Raw genomic sequence first — 26487 nt, 5'->3', positions numbered from 1 at the left:
CCAAGGACTCAGGAAGAATGATGTTTACTATTGATATTCATTTAGTATTAGGGAATTGAAACAGCACTAAAACCCAAGGGACCAGAAGGGCCTTACGTTGCACCAGTGCTGGAGGATGTGGAGAATCACTGTGTTATTTGTGGGCAGAGCAGTCTGAATCACCCAGGGCAAAATACAAGAAAACCCAGCAGGGTAGGAATGGATATGCTAGAGAGGTTCTCCATTTACCTGATTTTTTGGTAAGATTATATTTTCCTAACCTATATGTAATGGAACCTCACAAATAGAGGGGAGTTGTATTTCAGCAGAGTACTTAGAGAGCTGCTCTGGGACCATCACCAGCTTTAAGATTATTTCACATCTTCTTCAAAGGTGTGTACATATGTATAAACTCACTGCCGATTGTATTTGTGGACACCCCAACAGCTGACACTGATGAACAGAAGAACCAGGCCATCACATGGAAGCTCTGGAACAGATTATAAAGCATGCTTAAAAAACTTCTATTATTCTTCAATGGCCATATATGAGGTTATACACCCAGGAAAACACCCTGGGAAAACAAACCATACACACTGGGAAAACATCAGAGTAAAAAATTACTGACTCTGAAGAAGGCATGAGGGTCATAAGGGACAGGGAACTGAACACAAAATCTCAACTTAACATGGTGCCTTAAGTGATAAAATGTGACACTCACCTTGGAAGCACAATCAATAGTGTAAAAAGAAAGCAGGGATTTTACCTCCACGGAGATCAATGAAAAAATCAGTAACAGAGGTTTATCTCCTTCCTAAAAGAAGATGGCAAATTTTCCCCCTGTGATGGGACTAAGGAAGGCAGGTATAACACAAGCCATAAGTTTAGGAAGTCAATTCATGCATTTCATTGCATCTTTTTCTTTTTAATTTTTTAACTTTCAAATGCATTCCCACAGGAAAACATAAGATACTACTAAACTCTTTGCAGAACCATCTTCTCCTCTTTTCCCAGAAGTGAAAACTGAAGTCAAATACTAATCACGAGACAGACATGCTCTTTCTACAGAGGGATTACTGGCTATTGAAATATTCTATCAAGAGAAAACAATCAGATTTTATGCCATTTTCAAGAGCTGATGCCTTTCTCTGGCATAAAAAGCTTCACAGAAGGTCAGATTAGATGAAAGGTGTCAAACTCTTACCTTAACTACTAATATAAAGCAGGAAGGGAGCTGAATGTCCAGTTTCAGCTGACAAAGGCCTTTATGGGCTTTCATAAATTGAGCAACACAAATTTTTACATATCCAATAATCAATCCCCTCAATGCACTAGTTACTCTCATCTTCCTCAGCATGCCAACAATCAAGAACTTGTAACAGATTTCTTCCCACTCAGAATCCCAGAAATCTTCCTGCTATGACCCTTACTGAGGTATGGCTGCAACAGAACCAAAAGCTTGAGAAACAGCTAAAAATATTAGAGCTTTGTGACCTCCGAAAGACTTCAAAACTTTCCCCACCAAAAAAGCCTCAAAAGTTCCTGTCACAAATTGGCTAGGAAAAGTTCATACTCCTCTTCTTTTGAGTGGTAATCAAAGACAATATAATACAATTTTACAATAGTACAATTTATCATTAGAACTTATTGCTTTGCCATTTTTCTGTGGCTCCTTTTAATGCTATAGTAGCAATATTGCAGATATTTAAAATTTCTAGGCCAGAGATTTACTTGTATCATTTCCTCTGTTACTAAAAAATCTTTAGGGAAATTATTCTGTTCCATTTCACTGCAGCCCATTAGTATCTATAGGCCAGCCAAAAAAGAATACTGCATATGAAAGCCTCCATCAGGACACACCAACCTCAGCTTGACATAAAAATATATGTCCAATGTTCAGCTACTAAAATACATTATTACTTGAAATATATCACCTTCTACTGACCTAATTAAGTAACTCTTAAAATGCTAACCTTGTTGCTTCTTCCACTTTCAGCCTTCAAGAACATTATAAATGAACCTTCTGTAAATCCTGAAAATAAAGCATAGTCCACTTCAAGAAGCTGTTCTCTATATTTACAGAATTTTCTTCCTACAGATTGTCAACCAAGTCATTGTGAAGTGTGCCACTTACAGAAATAACCAGTTAATGATTTTCTGAAAATATCTGGAATAAAACCATGCCAGACAGAAAATTCAGCAGGCAGATTTGGAAAAAGAAAAACGAGAAAGGATTTTAAGGTTTCTGGTTATTACCCTGTCAACTACAACTTATGACTGGAATTAAGCTGTTGTGCTCTTCAGCTTTAGACAAGACACATATTTAAAATAAATACACGTACTCTAAATGACCACATATCAAAGCAGCGTAAAAGTCATCACATTAACAAAGCTCCTACAGTTCTGTATTTGTAAATTTTCTAACCACAGGCTTAAACAACAGATACTGCTTACCACCTACATTCTGTGGCTGCATTTTTAAGATGATGACTTCATTTACTGCTGCTCTTATGAGTAGAAGGTGTCAATCTAGTTTGCTCCAGACTTTCACTGAAAACATATAATTTTAAATGTTTTATTTGAAAAAAAGCATCTCATCCAACATGCTACTCTCCAGAAACTCGAAGAAGTGAAGAGAGACTGGACAACCAATTCCTTATGCCACCCAGTGAATAATGAAGCTCTTTATAGTACAAACACACCCAGTCTGGGTGCAGAAAATATTTCAAAAGTGAGGGTTTTTTAAACATACTTTGCCTTTTCTTCTGAGAGGCACATCTTAAATACTAAATGTGTGATACTTTTTAAACACCAACCCCTTTCTCTCACTTCTCAACATATGCACACGTGGGCCTTTGTTAACCAGACTCATATCGTACAGAGCTTATCGCTCTGTACTGACCAGAAAGAACAGGTAACAGCCTAAAGAATTTTCAGAGGAAATGACCACAGCCTATTTTTGATCATCACAAACATGTCAGCAGCTCTGTAATACGTGTTTACAGCTCTGTAAATAGAGCTGTGTTTGCAGGATTGGACCACAGAGAGAACATTTTAATTGCTGAAACAGGATGTTGTAACAGAGACAAGTCCTAACACTGCCACAGCCACAGCCTGCGACGTCAGTCTCGACAGCATTTAGCACCCTCTGACTCTCCATCATGGAAAACAAATAAGAGGAACAAGAGCAGCAGTGAGGTCTTTGCAAACTCTATTCTTTAGTTATTCAATACAAATTATTAGCACTGCTTATAACTGTGATTCTGCCTTTCGACACCATGCCAACCATTGGTCCTCAACAACTCAATTTCACAGATCCCATCTTGCAAAAATCTACCAAAGAATAGAAATGTATTTTTTTCAGTAAAAGTCAGTAATGTAGCACAAGGCATGTGACAAAAACATCAATATATTTAAATAAAAACATTTTGTGCATTAGGGAAAAAGCTGTAATCAAATGCATAGGACTTGGGGCATTAATGAAATGAATTCTTTTTCTCAAAGGACCATTAATATCTCTCAAGTAGGACAGTGTTCAAAGTCCCAAGACAATTATATAATTACTTATCTTTAGACAGAGTATTATGTTACACAATATTGGAATTGAATAAGTCTCTTGAGCAAATCAGTGCTGCGATTCCTATTACAGTATTTTCATACTGTCCTAGGTAGTTTAGTGAACCATTAGGAAGTTTTGACACTGACATTCTATTGGATCAAATAATACATGTGTTCTGTTAACTATTAAATCCATAAATATCCAATAGAATAAATTCTAACACTTGATCTCCACGGGATCAAGCTGATTACTAGAAATAACTATGTGTCTGCCTGTGATGTAGCAATGTTTCCACTCCCTTCCAAAAGGAGTTACTGCAGTACAAGTAGGAGAGGCTTAGTGATTATGGCTGAGAAAGGAATAAAGACCATTTGACCAATCAAATTACAAACCCATGCAGAAGGGTATACCATGAAAGAGTCCTTGACTACCATGAAAGGGTCCTTGACTATCAAACTCAAGTATTATTCCCACTGCTCTCTCTAACTGACATTTAAATACCTGCCATCTGGCTTTATATTTATTTTTAGTACCTTTTTTATGTTTTCCCCCATGGAAAAGGCTTGTGAGTAATACTGTGGAATTAGAGTGTTAAGATAAAAATACTCTTATAGACATAAATTATCATTTTAGTGTATGCAAAAAGATAATATGGTAAGTAGGCTGTGGGAAAAAAAAGGATGCTTACAGCACTTGAACAAATGAACTAGCTTCCACATGATCAACAGAACACAAAAATGTGAAATCAGTTGATTTAGGTGGCAAAAATAAAGTCCTACACATACAAAGAATACAAACATTCTCTGACTCATTACAGAACAGTTGCTTAAGACAGAATTAGTCAACATGTGCTCATTCAGAAATTCTAAACCTGAAGTCATCAGTTTTAGAAACAATAAGCATTGCATACATCTGATGATGATATATCAGACACTTGGCTATACACTTCAGCCAAGAAAAGAAGTTACTGTGGCTCTGTCCCCTCTATTTCCTCATCTTGCTTCTAATCAGCTTGTCTGAAGTTATTTGAGTTTCCATAGGTAAGAGTTTATTTCTTAAAGGTTTGACACTTATAGGCAGGGACACTGAAGGAAGAAAATGTCCCCTGAAAAAGCAGGTCTTACACAGAACCAGCTAACATTTACCACAGTCATGCTTTAAGCACTATTGAATGCTTCTTACTCCCATAAATCCCACTTCCTTAGCAGTGTGGTGTTGTTATCCTATTGCAAAGGTTTCATACCTTCTTGGTTATTTTGATGGGCAGCTCCTCACAGCACTGACTCTTTCTTCTTCCCAGCACAGCCAACAAACTCCATCTCCCCCCTTGCCTAGCCAACCTGCTCTTTTATAATACCCCTCTTAAGTGGATCCAGCTGTGGCCTATTAAGGGCAGGCTTGTTCTTAATGCTTGATAATTAGCACAGCTGTAACTCCTTAGGGGTGAGATTACTTTCACCACTATCTCTAGTCCCCTGCCTTCTATCTATCCACAGTGTGGGACTGAAAAACAGCTGTGACTGAAAACCTGCTCCCATCAGGATTATTAGGTAGCAAATCTACTGGAGAGGAAGCAGCTTGCACACACATTTTACAGCCTCAGTCAATTCTCTGAAAATAGCTCTATACTTAGAAACTCTCTGACATACTCAGCTACTACAGAAACTCTTCCTCAACAGATCAAGTGAGCTCCCAGTTCCATACCTTGTACTATTTCTAATAGTAAAAGATTATCAGAATTTACAGTAGAGTCACAAATGACAACTTTACTTCAAAAGAGAATTAAAACTTCTGCAGCTTGTTCTGGATTTCACATTTTTATTGCAAGTACATGACAGGTACCCATTTTGGCCAGAACTTGCAGCTTTAGCTTGCTTTCTTTTTAACATTTAAATACACATCCAGGTCAATCTGTTGGAATACTCAGGAGTAGATACCTTCCATGAAAACACTGCATGAAAGGATGCAGCAGGTACCATCTTCTTATTTTAGTCTCTGTTTTATGTAGAGTGCTGATGAGCCCCGAATTTCCATGGCAAGATCTCTTGACGAGGACCTCAGTATCCCTTCCTTCCTCTGAATCTTGCCCTGGTATCCAACTGAAAATTGAAGACAATACATTAAGAGCAGGTACTTTCCAAAAGAGATGTGGTAGAGTGTTTGTGCTACCTTGGCACTTTGTAACATCAGAACCAAGGCCAGAATAAAGCAGAACAAAACTAGTGATGTAGCCAAGAAGCCACAGGGGACTCTGATGAAAGAGGCATTATATGATTTTAAACCTCACACAAAACTAAAATTATGTCCTAAGTGTCCTATGCATTCTGAAATGAACAACTTAAATGACAAAACAGCATAGCAGGATGGCAAGGAACCCATGAAAAACAAGGTAGAGTAAATCTGCTTAGATCAGTTTTGCAAATGTAATAGATAAAGTGAAGGAGTAAAATTCAGATCTGGCTGAAGTAGGAGTCACTACAAATGTCTGTGAGGAGAGGGACAACTTAAATAACACAAAGTTTCTGGAAAAAATAGAAATAAACCAGTAAAAACAGAAACAATATTCATCTTGTAAAATCTGCAAGTTTATTCTTGGCAACTACAGAAAAAGCATTGAATGAAAGGCTAAACAAGATGGCAAAACTAAAATAAAAGCCACAGTGCAGTACTTACAGAAGCTAAACTGCAAGTTCTTTCCCAATGCAGCAGAAAAACATACTTTGATCTTGGGAGAATTCTTCTGAACTTAGATAGCTGGTCTCGACGATGGCAGTGACAGATTGCAACTCAGCCATATTCTATATTAGACTGAGGAGGTTTCTGTTACCACCATTAACTAACTGTCTTCCAGAATTCAGGACTGCAGCAAAATTTGTAACGAGCTAGACTCATGATGACACAGCTTGTCCAGTAACCAAGCAGCTTTCACTTTAAACCTTGGCCCTACTTCAACATCTAAAGTGTACTAAAGTTACTCCTCTGATAAGACTTTCTGTTTCCTTGAAAAGAAAACAGCATCAAGACAAAACCCCTGATGATTTTTTGCTTGCTGCAAATTATATCTGTATTTAGTGTCTAGCTTGGTTTTGGACAGTCTTTAAGTTCCCATTTTATAACAAATAACAAGTTTGACTGATTTGATTATTGAAATTTAAAGAATTAACAGGCCAAGAAAAACTTCACTCATCAGCCTTAAAATTTGGGAGAGTTAAATAACATCATTTAAGAGCCAGGCCGTTTCTTGCCTAACTGGAGGTGTTTAGCTAGAAACTTAGTGTCATCAGGCTCCCTTAACAATCCACAGACAGAAACAAACAGACACATCACCTGGAGACACATATATTACTACTGCAGTTTTATATGGGCGTTTCAAACTTCCAATATGCAACATCTTCTCATACACATAAATAATAATTTGCCCCTTTATGGATTAATACGGTTCATACAGAAGAGGTACAAAAAGCTGCTACAACAAATACAAAATGGAAGAAAAATTTAAAGTACCATTACAGCTGTACACTCTTCATCAGATAAAAATAAAAATGAGCCTTGCACTTCTCGTGTTTGGAAAGTTTTAATACCATCTTTACCACATCTTAAATATGTTTTAAATGTTATGGAAACACAAGCAAAAAAATTGTGGACAAGGAACTCCTTTCAAAATACAGAAAACTTTATGCAATTACATTTTTTTTAATGACTTGTCATTTCCATATTGGATAGTTCATTATATTGAAAAACAAACTTATTCATCATGAATTCCAGTACTCCAAGAAAACTAATGACTCAACACAAATTCAATGCAAGATCTTGCTTTAACAGTGAAAGTCTCACTTCATTTAAATGTTCTCTATATAGGTGTTTTTCAAAGATCTTACAGGTAAAAGACAGCTTGCTGTCATTTTCTTACAATTACCTGATCTACTAACACTTTTTAACCCAAAACTTTACTAAAAACAATAGTGAAAATACCTACATCACTATCTGTGACATTCTAAGCCTAACCCAATTTAAACGTGTTTTTCCCATTTTTCCTACTCTACAGCTTCTTCTTCATGAGAACTGGGCACAACATCCATAGTTTAATCAGGATTCAAAGGCAAGTACTGTTCTGCTGAATGACATCCACCTTACTGAAATAATGTGGGGTTTTTTTAAAAAAGAGGGGGGAAAAGGACAGGAAACATCCAGGCCAGTAGCAGAAGACACACCAAACTTACCATTGATCTTTTGCACGCAAAAAATGTCACTTGCAAACTCCTACAGTGTCCTTCCCTCAAGCATTGTTTAGGGCTTTTGTTTTCCTAGTATATGAAAAAATAAAGATTAAAACTTGATTTCTACAGCTTATCAAAGAGACATCAAAACATCTGACAGAATCATAGAACGGAATCACCGAATATTCTGATTTGGAAAGCACCCACAAGGACCATCTAGCCCAACTCCTAAGGGAAGGCCAATGCAGGGATCGGACCCACGACCCAGGTTATTAGCACCACGCTCCGGCCAACTGAGTAATTTGGGTTGGAAGGGGCCTTTGAGGATCATTTACTTCCAACTTCAGAAAAGTTCACTGGGGATTTCGCTTCGGTATGGTGACCTGCGCTCCCCTCTGGAGCTGTAATTCCCTAAACTGCTGCAAAACCCTAAAAGGGCGACCCATGGGTCTGTGTCCCGGCAGGGCAGCGGCGCTCACCTGCAGGACGCAGGGGCTCTCCAGCAGGCACTGCCGCAGATCCTCCCTCACGCCGCTGCAGGCGCGCCCGTCCTCCTCCTTATCCTCGTAGTACTTGGGCATGGTGGCGAGCCCGGCGCTACGCTCCGCTGCCGCCCGCCCCGCGGCCACGGCCGACCGCCACCGCCATGCCGGGCGCCGCGGCCGCTTCCGGCGGGAGCAGGAAGGGACGGGGCGGCTCCGGGAAGGATCCCGAGCGCCTGCGCCGCGGACGGTGCCGGAAGGCTGCGGGAGGCGGCCGCGGTGGCGGTGCCGGGCGGGCGGGGGTCGCGCCGCGGGCCGGGGCAGCAGGTGAGACCCTCAGCGCGGGGCGGGGCGCGGGGAGCGCGGCGCTGCCCGGCCCGGCCCGGCCCGGAGCTGAGCGCGGCCCCGCTGAGGGCGGGCGGGTGTTCGGCAGCAGCGGAGGCCGGGCCGCTCCTAAGTCGTGGGATCGTACACTGCTAAGGGCTGGAAGAGACCGTAAAGATCTTATGGTTCCAACCCCCCGCCGTGGGCAGCGATGGCTCCCACTACACCAGGTTGTTCTAAGCCCCATCCAACCTGGCCTTGAACGCTGCCAGGGATGGGGCGTCGCAGCCTCCCTGGGCAGCCTGTGCCAGTGCCTTATCCCCTCCACAGTAAAGAATTTCTTCCTTGAATCTAACCTAGATTTCCCGTTTCAGTTTGTGCCCGTTACTCCTTGTCCTATCACTGCAGTTCCTGATGAAGTGTCCCAGCTTCCCTCTTTTCCTCCTTCAGATATTGGGAGGAGCTAGGAGGTCTCCACACAACCTTCTCTTCTTCCGGCTGAACTGCCCCAACTTCCTCAGCTCATCTTCATAAGGGAGGTTCTCCAGCCCTATTACCAACTCCATGGCCTCCTCTGGATTTGCTCCAGCCAATGTCATTGTTTATTCTTGTGCCCATTTTAGTCACTTCAGCATTGCAGTCATGGCCTGCATCGCGTTATTTTATTTGTGCTCCATATTGTGTGCTAAATCAAGCGCATCTTGTGAAATTCTTTCTTTAGCAAGATGCTGCCGACCACGCTGGTTAATTCCGGGAGCCAGGGCAATGGTGTGCTGAGCCGCAGAGATGCTGCCAGGCACACGGCCGGAGCAAAACGCTACAAGTACCTCCGGAGGCTCTTCCACTTCCGACAGATGGACTTCGAGTTTGCGCTTTGGCAGATGCTTTACCTGTTCACTTCACCTCAGAGGGTTTACAGGAACTTTCACTACAGAAAACAGACAAAGGACCAATGGGCGAGAGATGATCCTGCTTTCCTTGTGCTACTCAGTATCTGGCTCTGCGGTGAGTGCGGGAGAACAGACAGCATAAGGAAGAGGGAGGGAGGGAAAGTTTCGGGATGAACGTTTATTTTCCTTCAATAAGATACACACACACAAAAGTACCAATCTGTATGGATGATCTTTTAATCAAAGTAGAACAGAAGAAAAAGGCCTAGCCTTTTTGAAGTTAAGATGGGAAGTAGAAATCAGAGTAGGCTTGAGTAGTCTTGAATTGATCTCTCCATTGCAACTCATTTTCTTTTGCATTTTGAACTGCATAGTTCACTGTAACTTTACAGGCAGTAAGAAAACCCTATGTCACACGGCAGTGTTTTTGTTTAAAAGTACTGAATATTTGGTTTACTTGAATATTATGGATAAAACATTGTTTTTACCATAAAGGCCCTGGTGAGGTTCTGTATATTGCAGAATTAAGCTGTAACAAAGTGGCTAATATAAATGACTGAACTGCAAATTCAGTATTGTCTCAGTTGCCTTCTATTAAATAGTGTATTCCTGCTCATAATAGAAAAACTCTTTAATGAGATAGAATTACACATGTTGTTTGGGTTAACAAGGAGTTTTTATAAAACAAAGAATGTTCTATTGTAGCATTGTCTGATTTTTTTAAAAAATAGTTTGGGATGGAGCATTACAATTAGAACCAAGTACAGATGAGTGTTCATATTATGAATAAATTGCATTATATCTAATTTTTGGTGGGAAAAAACCCTGAGCTGTTGGACTGAAAATGTTGGGGGAAAAATAAAAAGGAGGTTTCATAATAGGATATTTTAAAAAACCCCATCAGTTTAAGATCTCATGCTTTCATTTCCACAGTTGACTTTAACGATTTTTGTCTGCTTTCAGTGTCTACTGTAGGATTTGGATTTGTGTTGGACATGGGTTTTTTTGAAACAATAAAACTGCTACTTTGGGTTGTATTCATAGACTGCGTAGGCGTGGGACTCCTGATTGCAACTCTGATGTGGTAAGTAGTGATTTCTGAAGCCAACTTCAGTATTGCTGTTCAGGCACAGAGAGTCCTCTGCTGTTTGTGAGACACTTGGTTCTTTGTTTGGGGTAAACTTACACTCAAATATTGACTATAGTTTTATGCTGTTGTAGTAATTGTTTCAAAATGATACCTTAAAAAAGAATACATCTCTTTCTTTACTATTTCCTCCAAGGTTAAATGGTCAGAAGGTCTGTATTATGATGAACATTCCAGCTGTTTTTCTTTCTTCTCAAGCTGGTTAATGTTCAGCAGTAATGCCAAATAAAAATAAAAAAGGTGATTAAAAAAAGAAAAAGCTGTTCAGTCAAAATAATGAATGAAGAAGTCAAGTAGTGTAAGCCTGAGGATGAATCTCTTTAAGCAGGACCATATACACTTGGCCTGTTCTTCTTGCTGAAGATTGTAGCTAGTGTCACTGCAGCCCCATCTGTTCTGTCTTGTGCTTGGCACCTTTCTGCTTTGTTGGTAGGTGCTGCCAGTTTTATCCTCTCCTGTCCAGAGAGCTGCAGAAGTAGGAGGCAGGAGAAGGTCATTTTACCATCCAGGCTCATCAGCACCACAGATGTGTCCTCCAGCAGTGAGGGAACCATGAAATGACAGGAACCACTGTTTCTGTGCTGCAGCAAGTGGAGGGCACCAAAGAAAGAATTTTTATTTTACAAGGAACTTAAGAAAGCAAGGGCATTTAAGAATTCTTAGAGATGGAGCTAACATCTTAAAGTGATGATGATTAGAAAAGGGACAGTGGCCTCAGGAACTCCTGCTTGTAATTGCAAAATGGTCTGAGAATGAGGCACAGAAAAGAAATGTAGTTCATAGATGAAAGGTCCACCTGACCTATGCTCCTGTCTGGAACAGCAGCTCATAAATTGCTTGGGAAAGAGCTTATGCTTCCTGCCCCCATTGTCCAGCAGTTTGTGCTTCAGGATGCAGTCTCCTAAGCCAGGAAGACTTCAGCATCTGCTGGTTTTGCTCTGTACTTTAGTCAGCTTCCTGCAGGCCTCAATACCAGTCACCTGGCTCGAGTTTGGTTCAAGTCCCTTCTTCCAGTGCAAGCTCACCTTTTTTTCCCCCAAAAACTCCCCCCATTCCTAATCAGTCTAAACTTCTTGCCTCACCTCTCCTTACCTTGCTCCCAGGCTCTGCCTCTTTGCACCCCCACCCTTGGCACAAAGAGTAGGTCAGAGGAAGCTTCCATGAAAAATCTGGTCTCTTATTTCTGAGCATGTATTGACTTCTTGTTCCTCCTCTATATGGGGTAAATATTTTGATGTCAGCAGAACTTAAGCTGAAGGAAAGAGCCTTGAGGCTCATTCAGTAGCCTATAATACCAGCCAGTGCACATTGCATTTCCACCTCTTTTCAGTAATAATGGGGCACATGTTATGAACACTGTCCTGCCCTCCTATCCTTGCAGTGCATCAGTTCTGTAGAGATCAAATAAACCATCTCTGTGTGAGGTGTGCTGATCCTGTAAGAGCACTTCACTGAAGTTATCTCCCTGTGTGTACAGAGAGAAGTGGCAGCTTGTGACTGATAAATTGTAGCACTGATCTCTTCTTTATAAAGGGGTTTTGTTTCTGTGTTACCTGCAGGGTATTTCAGCTGCCTGTAGCATGCAAGGGATGTGATGACAGTTTTAACAAAACCATTTTAACAATAGTCTGGTCTGCATGATTATTGCGAGTTTTTATTCCCAGATAGCAGAAACTTTGTGGTGGAGAGTTGGGATCATGCATGACTTACTACATCAAACCTATGTTTTGTCAGTCAGCTTTAAAGATTCATATTAACAACAGTCTCAAATATCTTTTCATGTAGGTTCATTTCAAATAAGTACTTAGTGAAGCAGCAGAACAGAGATTATGATGTGGAGTGGGGATATGCCTTTGATGTACATCTGAATGCTTTCTACCCTCTTCTAGTCATCCTGCATTTTATCCAGCTGTTCTTCATCAACTGTAAGTAGAATACTTTGAGCTCTCTGCTTCAAAATGGTGCATTGTCAAAACAGCTGAGAGCAGTTACCTCTTGCAGATGTCATCATATCTGATTCTGTCATTGGGTATTTTGTTGGGAATACATTATGGCTGATTGCAATCGGCTATTACATCTACGTGACATTCCTAGGATACAGTGGTGAGTAACAGTGACTTCTTTTCTTTTTGTTTGACTAAAAAGAAGAACATGTTTTCAGGCTATTATTTTGATCTTAGCATATTATTTGTAAAGCAGAGGCTTAGCTGTATTTTGAAGTAACTCTTTCTTTGTGGTAAATGAAGTATGATAGAAATGTAGCAATCCATGTTTTCAGCTGGATGGACATCTTAACCAAAGAATTTATATTCTCCACCTCACCAAATTCCCTTCTTGTATTAGTCCTGTAGCACCATGAATTAGTTTTGTTGTTTCTCTGCAAATGCACTTGAAGATGTTTGCAGTAGATAAAAATTCTGTAATGAGTTTTAGACCATAGTTTTAGGTAAAACAGTTCCCCAAGGCATTTTGAGATAACTCTAGGGCTTGTAGGGCAGAGATGTCTGAGGAGGAGAGCAGAGCAGAACTAATTTTTATTGCTGCCTTGCCCCAAGGCAACTTTACGTGAAGGACCTTTTTTAAAGAGCACTACTTTATACTTGCTTCAATATTGCTTCTGTTTCAGCATTGCCCTTTTTGAAGAACACAGCTATTCTTTTGTATCCATTTGCACTTCTCATCATGCTCTATTTGATCTCATTAGCATGTGGATGGAACTTCACCAAGATGCTTTGTTCCTTTTATAAATACAGAGTGAAATAAAACCAGGACTTCATGTATCTAAATGTTTATTTTGTTTCTACCTTAGCCATTTTGACAGTAAAGAAAAAATTAGGAACATTTTGTAAATGGTTGTAAATTTCTCTTTATTGTAGATAATTGTGTAAAAAAGTTTGAAGTGTCCTTTTTTTATTAAAATATTTACAACAGTAAACATGTTAGCAATTTTTTCCAAATACTTTCGCAGTACATTCCTAAAAACAAGTTACTTGTACATTTCTGTAGCTTAAATTTAACTGCAACAAGTCTATGTAGCATAACTCTTACTGCAGATACTATGCACATACCGGCATAAGCTCTACATTATGAGGGGTTTAAGTGACACCAAAAAGCAGTTTTATTGAAGAGTAATATTGGAATACCTTGCCTTGGGACTGTGTGAAAGTACAGATCAGTAGTGTTGCGATGGTAAAGCAACAGCTGTCTCTAGATACACATCTGTCCTCTCCTTGTATGAGAGATTATGAGAACAGATTTACTTCAGTGACTACTTCAAATATACATGGACAACTCTGGCACACAGAAGAAACAGTGATGAAAGGCACAATTAACATGACCCATATCAGGTTTCCAAAGATAGCAGCAAGTTTTAAACCCAATCTCTAGCAGTCCAGTGGGTATTACTACATCCACCATTCTGAGTGTCAGGTCAATCAATGAACATGGAAGGTTTGGCTACAGGGGTGGGCTCATGGCAATGCCTGCAGCTGTGAAGTCCACAAGGCAGAAGTAGAAACTGACCATCACAAACAATACCTCATGGAAAGTGAAGATGACAGCTTTCCAATGCAATGTTCAGCATGAAACATGAGCACTGGGATTCAGGTTCCAAAACAACACAAGAGTAAACTGGTTACAGTAAGACAATTTCAATACTAGAATTTGATCTCTAAGGAAAAACTATAATTTATCTTAAAATACCAAATATGCTGGCAGTGCATCTTACAGTACTGTGTGTTTCAGCCACTGTTAAGGCTTGAAGAGATTCATGTTTCCCTCTCAGCAGATGCTGAGCAACGTTCTCCTTTAAACAAGGAAAGCAGTGAACTGCTGATCCATGGAAGGTGAAGGATTCCAGTCAGGATCTGCTCCCTTCCTGGCTAACAGCACAAGCTCCTGTCCTGCAGGCAGCTGCAGCCTAACTGTACACATTTTCCCTAACAGGAATCCTAGCATCACTGATCATCCACTTCAGTTCAACAGTAAAAATACTTCAGATTTAGTGGCCTGTGGTGCGATGCTTTTGAAGGACTTGGGGCCTGTGTACCTTCTCTTCAGAGATAGCGTTTTTCCGCTTGAAACAAGGCTTCATTCTCAAAATTAAGCTACTTCAACTTCCAGCAGTTCACTGTTTACAGCAGAATTTAGCAAAACCCTTTAGAGACCGCTAAAGTCATAAGGGTGACACTCAAGGACTAATTCACCAGGTCTCCATGGGCTGTGTGTTGTACATCAGCAACCAATGCTAGCTGAAAACACCAGTTGTTTAATAGCTTTTCAGCCTTATGCTGGTGATTGTAAAGATGATTCAAAAACACAAGGACTTTTTTTGCCCCCCCTTTCTAGCTAGAGTAACTTGGTCTAGCTTTTTCAGAATACATCATTCCTAGTAAGAGCAAACGTAGAACCTTGGATTCATATATTTTAGGGGAGCAAGGCTTGAGAGGATTTCATTTTTCTTTTCCTCTACGAGACTAAAATAATACTTTCCAAGTTGGAGGTGAACTATAAACTACTATGATACTTCATCTGGAGCAAGTACTTCCAACAAAATACAGAGATTACTGAGATTATAATATATCTGGGGAAAAAAAAAAAGGAAACTGGTACACAGTTTCCAAATTTTTCCAAAAACTAATCACACTTCAGCTCATTCAAGGAACTGTGTTTCACACAGGCAAAGTATAAATTGCTTTGCTCTAAACTGACTCAAGGTATTTAAAAACTGCTTCAAAACAGCTAGACAAGCAGTGATACGACAGAACACTCCAGTCTTTTCTTGGTCCATGAATTACATCTATCTGAATTTTTCTAAGCCATCTTTAAGTACAAAAAAAAATACATCCATAGGAATTTTTTCCATCAATGAAAACACACGGTTGAGATGCCTGCAAAAGCTCAAAGCCTTATACAGTGCTTTAGAAACACTCTAATTATCACATCCTGTTCACATTATTTACAAAGTGTTCAGCAGGATGACCCACTGAATGAGCAAAGCAAGATTATACTGGCAGTCTTGTGTTTTCTTGGTCCCGAGCAATCCTGATCAGCTCAAAAAAAAGCAAATATTCACATCAGCCAGTCTGTTTGGCATCCAGTATAAGAAGTTCATTTGCCCAGGTAATGAAGGTTTCTGGCTATGCCTTTGGTTTCACAGTTTGCTTTTCTGAAGCTTTAACAGCATCAGAAGGAGCTAACAGGAGTATAGGACAGTGCAGGTTTTTTTCAAACACTTTCCGTTATTGGATAACTAAGATTCAGCAGCCTCAAGGGGATTTTAAGGTGACAACAAAACTAACTTGAAATCGAACACATGTAGGGAAAACTGCCTCAAAACAGGTCATAGATTAAAGATGCTGTTTAAGATTTCTTATGGCAATATTGTCCCTTACAATGAAGACGTGCAGGAGACACTGGATCACTGGTGCAGATCCACTCACAAACAGTACCCAAGCTAAAGGCTGATGAGCCAAACAGCCCAGGAGTTCTTACTTCACTGTACATACCAGGTAGTATGGTGAAGTTTTTACTTCACCACACTACCAGGAAGGAGTCTTGCACCACTTTAACCTGATTTGGAATTTAAAGGTACAAAGCCAAAAATAGCTGTCTACAGAAATAAATTACCTGATTACACCAGCTCTGAATTTACCTGTATCTATGAAATATAATTTGTATTCATTGACACCTTTATCTAGAGAGCCTGTAAGCTCAGGAACATTGTAAGTATTGAAGCAGCCCAGAGTATTTTCAACTCCTGCTACTACAGTGTAATAAAAATGCATCAATGTTCAGAAAACAATCCACTTTTTACCACACATTAGTTTAATTTGTTGTCTTGGATAAATTTCTTCTCAACATTTTTGAAAACTAAATATACTACTGACCAGTCTTGCAATCAATGTGGTACGGGTTCTGTTTAAATATATTAGCAGTGATTCATCTTAACCACTGTGAAATATCAGGAACAGTGATGCTTTTAGAATAAGCACACAGGTTTCTTACATAAATAGTACCAGTAAACTTCCAGACTCACAGAGAAATGGAAAAGGTCACTGTCAGCAAAAGTAATTACATTAAGAAACTGCAATATCTAATGTATTTCTGCAGTCTGGATTGTAATAAATATCCCTAGTTTAAATAACTTGCATCATTCATTTACAGACAAAGCTGAGAAGAAAACCTAAATATTTTCTCAGACCTTTGCTAGCTGATGTGTGATTAAAAAAAATTTTGACGGCAGGGCATTGTACAAACAAACGGGGCTGTAGCACCACAATAGGCTAGAGTCACATGGGATTCAGAGCCTAGACACCCACATTCCCAAATCCTAGAATAAACTCCATTTATGTGACCAGTGCTTAGCTTATGCCCACAACATCCATGGGCAACACAAGCGTTCCAAGTAACATTTTATTTATACCACCTGATGCAATCAGGAAAAGTAAACAAGGTCTGCTTGGTATCTCCTTTTTCTTGAACTTACAGCAGTCAGTCTAAACAGAAGGTCTTGCTCTGCATACAAATCTCGTCATCCCTGTGTCCCCAGACAACATAGCTAAACCAAAATAACAACATTGTAGAAGTAGTTAAGTTCTTCAACTTGAATATTGCTGAACTGTCAAAGCTATGGCACAATTCTCCAACAAGGCAGAAGAGAAGACAGGTTGACACTCTAATCCAGTGGTGCTTGCAGTGCTAGCGAGGCAGCTTTAGGCTCCTGCTCCTTACAAGCCTATCATGAAAGGGAGCCCAAATCTATCAGCTGAGCTTTAATAGGGAAGTACAAATTCAAGACCCCTGCTCTAGATCAGGGAAGCTGCAACAGGTTTTGTGCATCTGTGCCCTGATCACAAAGACAATAAAGGTCTTTTCCAACTTAAGTGATTCTATGATTCTGTGTTGGGGGTAGCAGAGAGTGTGTTTTTTCCACAGGGAAAGCTGGCCAGCTTTTGAGATGTCAGTTCCAGGAGGCTGGTTCACAGCACAACTGACAATACCCAAGCCAGCGTGGATGCCTCCCTCCAATGTCAATCAGGCACTTCATTCCTAATAAAAGGGAGGAATTCCTGCCTCTCTTTTTCCTGGCCATTTCTGACTAACTGAAATTTTCTCATGCCTGAGTCCTTACACATAAGCATCTAAGCAGAAGGACTCTTAGGAACAGCAGCAGCATTAGTACTGCAACAGTTCCACTCTGATTGTAATCCAGACCACGTTCTGTTCCTGACCGAATTTCTGATTCATTTAAGATCACTGTTGTCTCCCTTGAAACAAAAAGGCAGGCTACTAACTTGAGGCCAAATTCAGTTCCCACTATAAAGTTAGTGCAAGTTACCATACTGATCCATAAAGGAGTCAAACTAAGACCTTGCTCTTAAACAAAGGAAGAAAATAACCTGTAACTACTCACTAATGTATCCAAAATAAATGCTGTGATAACAGAGCTTTTTAAAAGGAGACCTCTGTAAATCAAATGCATCTACTGTTCATTCTTTTGATAAAAGGTAGCCTCTTGTCACTCCAAAGCAAAGCTGGAGAATGATTTTCTTCAGTACAGAAAATGAATTTGTTCAGTCTAGGAAATGCTTACAAATATTTTTAGAAAGAACTGGTTTGGAGTAAAAAAAAATTCTTCTAAAATGCAATGGATTAAATCTAAAATTACTGCAGATTTAGTACATAATATGAAACAAGACATTTCAACATGCTTTTTATGTGGCTACAAACTGTACATCGTGGAATTTCATAGCCCCAAAGAAAAATGTTCTTCAGAACTCTGTTTATGCCTCTGAACATCATTCAGATTCTGTGTATAAAACTACATAATTTAGAAACTTAATCTTGTTTTCTTTTTAACATGGCAGTATATTTGAAATATGGTATTAATTTATGTTTGCATCTCCAAAGAAAAATGTAGAAAGATAACTTAAACTAGAGAATTCATAAAAAAACTATATCAATTTAAAATTTTACCGCATAAAAATATGTACTTTTCAAATTATTTTAATAAATTAAATATCCCTAGCATTTTTAATATATATCCCTGACAGTCTATAAAAGAGGGTTCTTGTTATAGAAAATAAATGGAACTCCGAAAGTACCCCCTTCATAAAACTTATTTAACAATAATTATATTTTTTTTTCTTCAAGGAATGTAACAATATGTACAACTCTATATTACTATACTATCAAAATAGTACAGGTTAAGCGTAGCAGGGTTCTGCAACCATAAGATGGTAAAGTCACATTACAGTGGAGGACAACTTGGGCCTCAGTCGAACGTTATCAGTGTGGAGCATCAGTTTCTGGATGGATCAGATAAGAAGGGGTAAATACAATCTTCTCATCTACAGTAGATTTCACAAGAGGTAGAGTTCAAGTGAAAAAGAATGACATTTGGAATAAGGTGCATGCTCAGTATTTTCAATTTGTGACTTGCTAAGGATGTCAGATTTTATAGGAAGAATTTTCAAGAATTCTTTTTCCTCTAAAGCAGATTTCCATGATCAGTTTGTAATCTTTTTAATATGAATCTGAAATAGAGAATCAGAAGAAATAAGTCATGGTTTAGTGTATTACAATTCTCAGTAATAAGAGGTAACTATTTTTAGTTTTAGCCAGAAGTCTGAGCTTCAAAACAGAATGAAGAAATCTCCCATTCTCCAGTTATGTTTTTCAATGTTCTACCACCTCTTACCTCATTGAGAATTGCCCAAACGGCTGAATTTTGTATCACTGAAAGCCGGAATGATGAAATAGGATTTAGGCTGGGGTCAACTGTTCCTTCAGCTACACCGTTTTCAAACTTCCCTGCAAAAGTATATCATTAAGTCCTGTTCAACAAACTGCAGCACAAAATCCATAAGATGTATCTGCAGAATCACAGTTCACAGTATCATTGTGACAGAATCACAGTGAAACCAGTATCATTCCCAAAATAAAAGGCAGTGCGTGATTTTGACATCCGATCCAGTTTTGCAGCAGCAAACAATATGGGGCACATCATCAGTGCACACCAATCTGAACAGGATTACACATAAGAATAAAAGCTTTGAAACTGTCTAAAGGCATTAACACCTAAACTCTGTGAAGATTTTGGCACAGGTACTCATTTAATATCACAGAACTAATATCATGCCTTTGGCTTATGTGTTTTCAAAAAGGATTAAGGACAAGGGATATCATTCATGCATAACATATTCCTATTTAAAGCATCTTCAATGCTTTAGGATGAGTAAGAATTCAATTTAAAAGTCCAGTTAGACTTTGTAGTTAAGCCATATAGACAACAACTGTAATTTATTATGACAAAAAAAGTTATAACAGGATTGCCCAAACTCTGTCCAGCAACTAATTAAAATCCATGGGTACAATTTCTCTTCCTTGACAACATGTATCCAAGCACCTTCCCCAACAGCCACCTGGCTGTTGAAATGCCAATCTCATCCTGTGATGAGACAGCTGATTGTCTGTAGGGTGGGTTCAAATCCAGGGCAAGCACACAACTCAGAAAAGCACTTGTGCAGTCACAGAGGAGGTGATCTTACAAAACCTGGAAAGGCCTCTATTATAATCTAGGTGATCAATCCTGGCAGAAAAGCTGGATGTAGCTGCACTACAACTAAGAGTCACGAGAGATCTCTGTTCAGTACATCAGTCTCTGAAAAGAATTAATGGACACAATATTAAGTAAAGCCTACGGGGTCATGTACCCAAAAGTGAATGATAAAAACTCAGGTTTAGGTTTGTTTTGGTTTTAATAAAGATGTCTTTAAGAACTTCAATAGTGAGAATACACGTTTTTTTCTATGTTACATACCTATCCTGAAGTAACCATCCTCTAAGCGTTTGTCTTTGGTTTCTTTGCTTAATACCAGTTCTTCACTCTAGAACAACAAAGCACAAATGAGACATTTTATTTTGACATATGACTTTGCCAGAGAAAAACAAATGTATGTGCACTCTCCTTATATATTCAGCATCCATTTTTTCCAAATGGTTAAGAACAAGCCTGGAATATAATTATTTATAGCCTTATACAAGCAAACATTAAAAAAAAAAAAAGAAAAAGAAAAAAAGAAAGAGCAGCAGTGTTCCAGAACCAAACAATACCTGGCTTCAAAGAAGAAAAACCAAGTACTCTAAGTGCCCCATGAAGCTCGCATGGTAATTGCCACGTGAACAGAATACTTAGCACATACTGGCATACCCAGTAGGAGACAAGCAAAGGCAGGTTGTGCCTTCTTTCTCTATGACTTAACAAGAGCTTTCTCTCTTGGACAAATGAAAACTTAGAGCTTACTTTTTGATCTAAGACTTTGGGCAAGATGGAAAGCCATCAGACCAGCGAGGGAAGCACCACAATTCTCACTGCCTCACTATATGGATGGGGATCAGTGGGAATCAGTAAGTTTTATTTAATAAGCACCAAAACAAATTGTAGAAGAGATCTTGAAAAAACAGCTTGAAAAATACAACCATGACCCAAAACTGAGAGACCCACTCTAAGAATTTCCCAGGAATTGTTTAATAATGCTTGGCAAAATGGAGATTAAATTGATCAGCTTTTTTTAACTTTCCATTCCTATTTTGACTAAGGCTGCTGAAAAAGTGGTGGGAATGTCTTTGGTTATTTATTTGGGAGGCAGGTGTTTTGGTTTCCTTTGATGTTGTTGTTGGGGTGTTTGGGGCAGGTTTTTATTATAGGTTGTCTTGAGGGATTTTTAGTATGCTGCCTAAATCCCAGACAAATCCAGCCTGGGGGTACTCTGGTTTCTAAGGGTTTTTTGGTTTTTCTGAATTCTACTTAAGGAAGATCAGGGTTAAAACATTTGAATGAGTTTATAGCTCTACTGAAGTCCAGGGTGGAGAAACAGGGCCCTGAGGAGCTGGTGTCCTCAGCTGACCTTATTTTACTGAGAATATTTTCTTCTGACGCCAGTGGCTTAGGAACAGGCCAGATGCAGAATTTCCTGTTTACCTTTTCCACAAATTGCATCAATAGCAATAGAACCTCTGTATCATTACTTCCTCAAAGGATGCTCCAGTGAGGGACATTCCATAGCCAAGTAAAGCTAAAAAAGAGATGCCTGATGCACATTTTTGCTAGTTATCTTGTGCACTTTTGTATCTTGGGCTTAGATGAAGTGAGGGCTGCTGCTGGTTTTTGTGGTTGAATGTATTTCCACAGGTCTTGAGAAACAAACCCCTCATATCTTATTATATATATCCCATATGTCATGTTTTATAATTAGAACCAAACTAACAATTTTCTTTTTAAGGATGGGAATAGTAAGAATTTCCTATTTTTGCCTGCTCTAAGGAAGGTAGACTGGGAAAATGGAGATACAAACTCTTCACAATTACTTACTTCAAAAAATAGATAAAAAGAAATTTTAAAAAAATGTTCAACATAAGGCAATTTCAGCCTAGATTTCAAGATTCCTACACCAGGTATATGGGCAAAGGTAGAGATACTTTGCCATTTTAATACTAAAAAAATAAATTTGTCTGAAGTAACATCTTAATCCTCTCAGTCTTTGTGATAAAAATAGTTAGCTGCAATATCTAGTTGAAGAAAGAGAACCCATACCATCTGACTTAAACAAGAATATACTTTAGATAGTGTAGTATTCTCCTGTGGTAAAACTGCTCATTTATGGGGAAAAAAACATCAGAAATCGGGACAAAGGTACACATTCTGTTTTAAGAATCTATATATTTTGGTATCTAGTGGGCTGGAATGTGTGTCAATCCCTGAACTAAGACTTTTTTACTGAGTCAAATAGCAGATTGACTTAGGTTTCCCATTTCCCAAAATACACAGGAGAGGGAAGACTGTTTATTTTTTTGTTTTCAATAGTAGCAATGAACTGGAAGAAAATGACCTTTTTCACCTCGAAATTACCAACAGCACCTGTAGCAAACTGCACCCTGAATGAACATTTGAATAGTTACAATAGTCTGTTGTGAACATATCCAGTTAAAAGAGGGAAAAGTTCAAGAACATCAGAACATCAAGTTCATACAGTTAAAAGAAGCATTTAATCTCTTCACTGTTAAAAAAGTCAATAAAGAGACTTTGCTTTTATCCTGTAATGGAGAAGACACAAATAAAAACATTTGTACCTGAAAAGGCAAAACTTCTACAGTTGTGTTTAGAAGTATGTCTCCTGGATGCTCTGGATTGCCACTGTGGAACAAGTACCTATAAATGAAAAGGAAAACAGAAGACAGTCCACATACATCCATCAGAATCAGCTGTGTTGCTGTCTTATATGTTAATTGTCACATACAGATGTTACAAGGATAAACATCATTTTTATACTGAGCCTACATCAGCTGGGGATAAGATGCTTTCACATATCACTGTAATCAGAAGGGGTCAAGGTTTTCAGTTGCTAAAGAGCAGCTGGGCAGTATTTTACACAGGAAGGGAGCTTGCATCATGTGCTGTTGCCAGACTGCATTACACAAAGCTGTAGTCATTACTGCCTGGCACACTGGTATCACCTCCAGAAGAAGGAGCTCTGCCTTCTTCAGCCTCTCCCCAGCATACTTCACCCTCTCCCTGTGCCCACAGGATGAACACTGCAGATCCTTTCTGAAATACTTCTGGGAACTCAGCCAAGTCAATATTTAGCCAGGTGAGTATTCCCCAAGTCCATGGTTCATTGAAAAATCTCATTGATTATTGTGTCAGGAATTCCCAACCCACATCCACACCCTTCATGTTACCTGAATTCAAACTTCTATTCCAAAGAAGATTTATTTAAGAAACAAAAAATCCCTTAAAAAGCCCAAACCATAAAAGCCTGGTTTTGACACACATAAAAAAACCCTGCACCTTTTTAAACTTGTACAAAGTCCCCATTATACTCACTCAATTGTGCAATTAACTTTTTTTAATTGGACAAAGTAAATATGTCTGAAACATCATCTAAGTCATCCCTATCAGTATCAATCAGTGTAGTGTTCGAATTCTAGCTGCCTACTCTGAACAGCTTTTGCAGTACTGCACATGTGTAGATTATGTTACAAAAGACACAGTTAATTCCTCTTTATATATGACAGGAACTTCATGTCATTCTGAATATGTATTATGTAAACCAGTAATAATATTTTTTTACCACTAGGTGGAATCAATGCTTGAAAATTGTTCACTACTTGCCATTTTTTCTAGTGGACCGGAGTTAATTCAGATTACTGTCATAAACTAATTAGATCCTACACCTACTCAGATAACACTTTTAGGAAGACTATTTTACTTTTATTAGGTTTAAATGAATATGTAAAAATCTATCAACACATCTCAAATCCTTCTTTAATTGGAACTTAGATGGTACTTACTGTTAATTTCTCTTCAACATTAAATATGTCACCAGCCACAGACAAAGTTAGTTCATAAATTATCAGTTGATTAAAATTAAAAACATTATCTCAATTTGCAATTTATTAAGATGCAGTTAGAAATGTAAATTCCAGCTTGTCTTTATCCACTGTATCTGAAGCCAGGTTGAAAACCTGCCATTAATCCATACTTCATAGCTACAAGACAAGTTCAAGAAAACAGCGCTCTGACCCCAGCTCAGAAATGTCTGTGACCCCAAACCTGGGATACAAGAAAGCCACACTGATTTCTATTCCTCTGGTTTCAGCAGAACTGCACGGTTGTACTGGAAAACAGAACTGGACTAACTAAGCTTCACTACTGTGTCTCAAGAAAAATAATTTCCACACGGTACTTTAATGTTAGGTTAGTCAATTCCAAAGTATCCAAGCTACCTAAAACAGCCACAGTTCTTCCAAAACAAATCTTGTGACTTTTTCTAGACATTAATGACATCAAAAAAACCCCAACAAGTAATAGTAATTTTTTTCTAGGAAGATGCTTTCATTGGACATCTCAATAGCAAAACAAAACTCTCAGGAAAGCTGACCAGAAAACTAAAAGTACATTCTGCTGTCTTTTGACCTAACAGATCTAACTAGTCATTCCTTAGTCAGTCAGGCATCCTAAGCAGTACTGGCCATTTTTTCTCTTGAAAACACTGAAAATCTGAAGGAGACTTAATTTCAAATGGAACTTGCCATCTAAGGTATTGCCATCAAAGACTCCACCCAAACCACAGACATGCTGCTTTTCCTTAGCACTTAGTTCTGAGAAGACACACCTAAAAATGCACAAGGAAACTCCCTGTGATCTGGGATGACTGTGCTCTCAATGAACAGTGATTAGCTTTGGAGTTTTGGATGGGTTTTTTTAGGGGAAGCAGTAGCAGTGAGAGCTTTGTTTGTTTGTGAGAGGTTGTCATTTATTTATTTGGGTTTGTTTGCTTGTTTTAAAAACAACCCTGCAAGCACACAGCCACAGCCAACCATTTCTCCTACTGTGCCATCAGCTTTGAGACTGAGCTGCAGCTTCCCCTCCTCAGCAGTTGTCACTCCATTAGGGCAATGCACTCCCGAGCTGGCACAGTGCCAGAACAATTTACAGCAGTAATTAATCAAACCTGATTTCCATGTAATCAAACCTGCTATTTTAGTATATTTTCTATAACTATCTGTTAATCCATATGCACACACAAATGTAACACATGCTCATGTCACATTTTAAATTATGTTTAGAAAGGAAGGGATATTTTTATATCTGAGCCTTGCTTCAACACTTGACAGATAACACCTACTTAGACATTAAAAGTTACACAGATTGAAAACAGAAGCCTAAATACACATACACAGTCAATCCATATCTGTAATATTTTGTTTAGAACTAAAATTTACCAATTAGAAAATTTTATTTGAAACAAAATTTAATTTATGAACAAACAGATATTCTACAGCTCCTAAAATAAGTGTAATTATCTATTATTTGTAAAACTTGCTTTTCTGACGGGAGATTTTCCAACAGATTCTTTGGAAATGGCTTGAGAGAGTAAAACTGATTTCAAAACAAAGGTCAGTTAAACCTCCCTGTCAAAAACCCTTGAAATGTCTTTTAAGAAACCTATCTTTACCTCCCCAAACCTTTTGGATTTGTGCTCTTTATAGGCCAAGACCTTTCTTACAAACTTGCTGTTACACTAGATATTTAACTGAATGGGAGATTATTGTGGGTTTCTCCCTCCCAGGTGGAGAGAAGATTCTGATGTCCCCTAACTAAAGAAATTATTTATTGATCTGATATTTTTTAAGTAAAACAGACATTTGTAAAAACCACAGAGACATTTGCAGGACATTTAGGGTCCTCATTAAATCACTAATGTAGAGTAGTCCAGCTGATACCCATAGGATTACAAGGTTGTTTCCTTTTATTTAATTCCTACACCAGTAGTAAGATGTCTGGCCCAGTCCTTTTTTCTTTCAAGAGAAACACTGGTTTATAACTGGACTGAATGACCTTAAATGTCTTTTCCAACCTAAATGATTCTATGGCTCTACAGTTTTCAAACTATGATAGGTATTTCTCAATAGAGATAGTGAAGGACTTGGGAGTAGCTTTGCTTTCAATTGCTAAATTATCTTGACATCTGTCTTGGGATTTACACATAGACAGGCCATGTAAACAGTAAAATTATATGCCTTTTCTCCCTAATTACTTAACATTTTTCTTAGGGTAGAATCACTAAGATTTCCTTGTCTACCTGCTGCTTAAACCTAACACCTTCTGAAGCATTCCTTCAAATAAGAATTCTGAAAGCAATGGATCTGTAAATAGAGTAATCCCAACTAAACACAAATTCACCTAAAATTAAAAAAAAACAAACCCTACTATTGCCTTATGGAAAAATACAAACATGAATGCAACTGTATATTTTTGATCGAAGTAGTCAGAGAAAAGTAACTAACTTACAATTGCTAAGTATAATACTAATGTATCTGAATA

The 26487-nt window shown here is 38.6% G+C and overlaps 3 protein-coding genes across 6 annotated transcripts in view; 1 reads left to right on the top strand and 2 right to left on the bottom strand.

Annotated features, from left to right (window-relative positions):
• Positions 1-5336: 5336 nt before the first annotated feature.
• Positions 5337-8366, bottom strand: LOC135293679 (cytochrome c oxidase assembly factor 5). Its single transcript, XM_064408120.1, has 3 exons — positions 8235-8366; positions 7759-7842; positions 5337-5637 (listed from the first exon to the last, which is right to left on the bottom strand). Exons 1-3 carry the CDS (start codon positions 8334-8336, stop codon positions 5596-5598), a joined length of 228 nt encoding a protein of 75 aa, XP_064264190.1. The 5' UTR covers positions 8337-8366; the 3' UTR covers positions 5337-5595.
• On the top strand, positions 8335-13533 carry UNC50 (unc-50 inner nuclear membrane RNA binding protein). Its single transcript, XM_064408118.1, has 6 exons — positions 8335-8564; positions 9283-9566; positions 10415-10535; positions 12384-12523; positions 12600-12701; positions 13225-13533. The coding sequence occupies exons 1-6, from the start codon at positions 8335-8337 to the stop codon at positions 13359-13361; spliced, it is 1014 nt and encodes a 337-aa protein (XP_064264188.1). The 3' UTR covers positions 13362-13533.
• Positions 13449-26487, bottom strand: part of MGAT4A (alpha-1,3-mannosyl-glycoprotein 4-beta-N-acetylglucosaminyltransferase A) — a 77422-nt gene continuing 64383 nt past the window's right edge. For all 4 annotated transcript variants that reach the window (XM_064408114.1, XM_064408115.1, XM_064408116.1 and 1 more), the window contains 4 exons: positions 22731-22809; positions 20422-20488; positions 19300-19412; positions 13449-19135 (listed from right to left, as the gene is read on the bottom strand). In XM_064408114.1, the coding sequence (XP_064264184.1) occupies positions 19109-19135; positions 19300-19412; positions 20422-20488; positions 22731-22809 (286 nt within the window). In that variant the 3' untranslated portion in view covers positions 13449-19108. The remainder of the gene's footprint in view (positions 19136-19299; positions 19413-20421; positions 20489-22730; positions 22810-26487) is intronic.

The sequence above is a fragment of the Passer domesticus genome, chromosome 2 (assembly GCF_036417665.1).
Source record: "Passer domesticus isolate bPasDom1 chromosome 2, bPasDom1.hap1, whole genome shotgun sequence".
Classification (NCBI taxonomy): domain Eukaryota; kingdom Metazoa; phylum Chordata; class Aves; order Passeriformes; family Passeridae; genus Passer; species Passer domesticus.
Note: the sequence above shows the minus strand (reverse complement) of the source record. Positions and strands in the feature narration are given on the sequence as shown.

Coding starts and splice junctions, on each gene's coding strand:
- LOC135293679 (XM_064408120.1), bottom strand. CDS start 8,336: ATGCCCAAGTACTACGAGGATAAGGAGGAGGACGGGCGCGCCTGCAGC. Junction 7,843..8,234: donor AGAGCCCCTGCGTCCTGCAG/GTGAGCGCCGCT, acceptor TTCATATACTAG/GAAAACAAAAGCCCTAAACA. Junction 5,638..7,758: donor TTGCGTGCAAAAGATCAATG/GTAAGTTTGGTG, acceptor TTCAATTTTCAG/TTGGATACCAGGGCAAGATT.
- UNC50 (XM_064408118.1), top strand. CDS start 8,335: ATGGTGGCGAGCCCGGCGCTACGCTCCGCTGCCGCCCGCCCCGCGGCC. Junction 10,536..12,383: donor CTGATTGCAACTCTGATGTG/GTAAGTAGTGAT, acceptor CTTTTCATGTAG/GTTCATTTCAAATAAGTACT. Junction 12,524..12,599: donor CCAGCTGTTCTTCATCAACT/GTAAGTAGAATA, acceptor TACCTCTTGCAG/ATGTCATCATATCTGATTCT.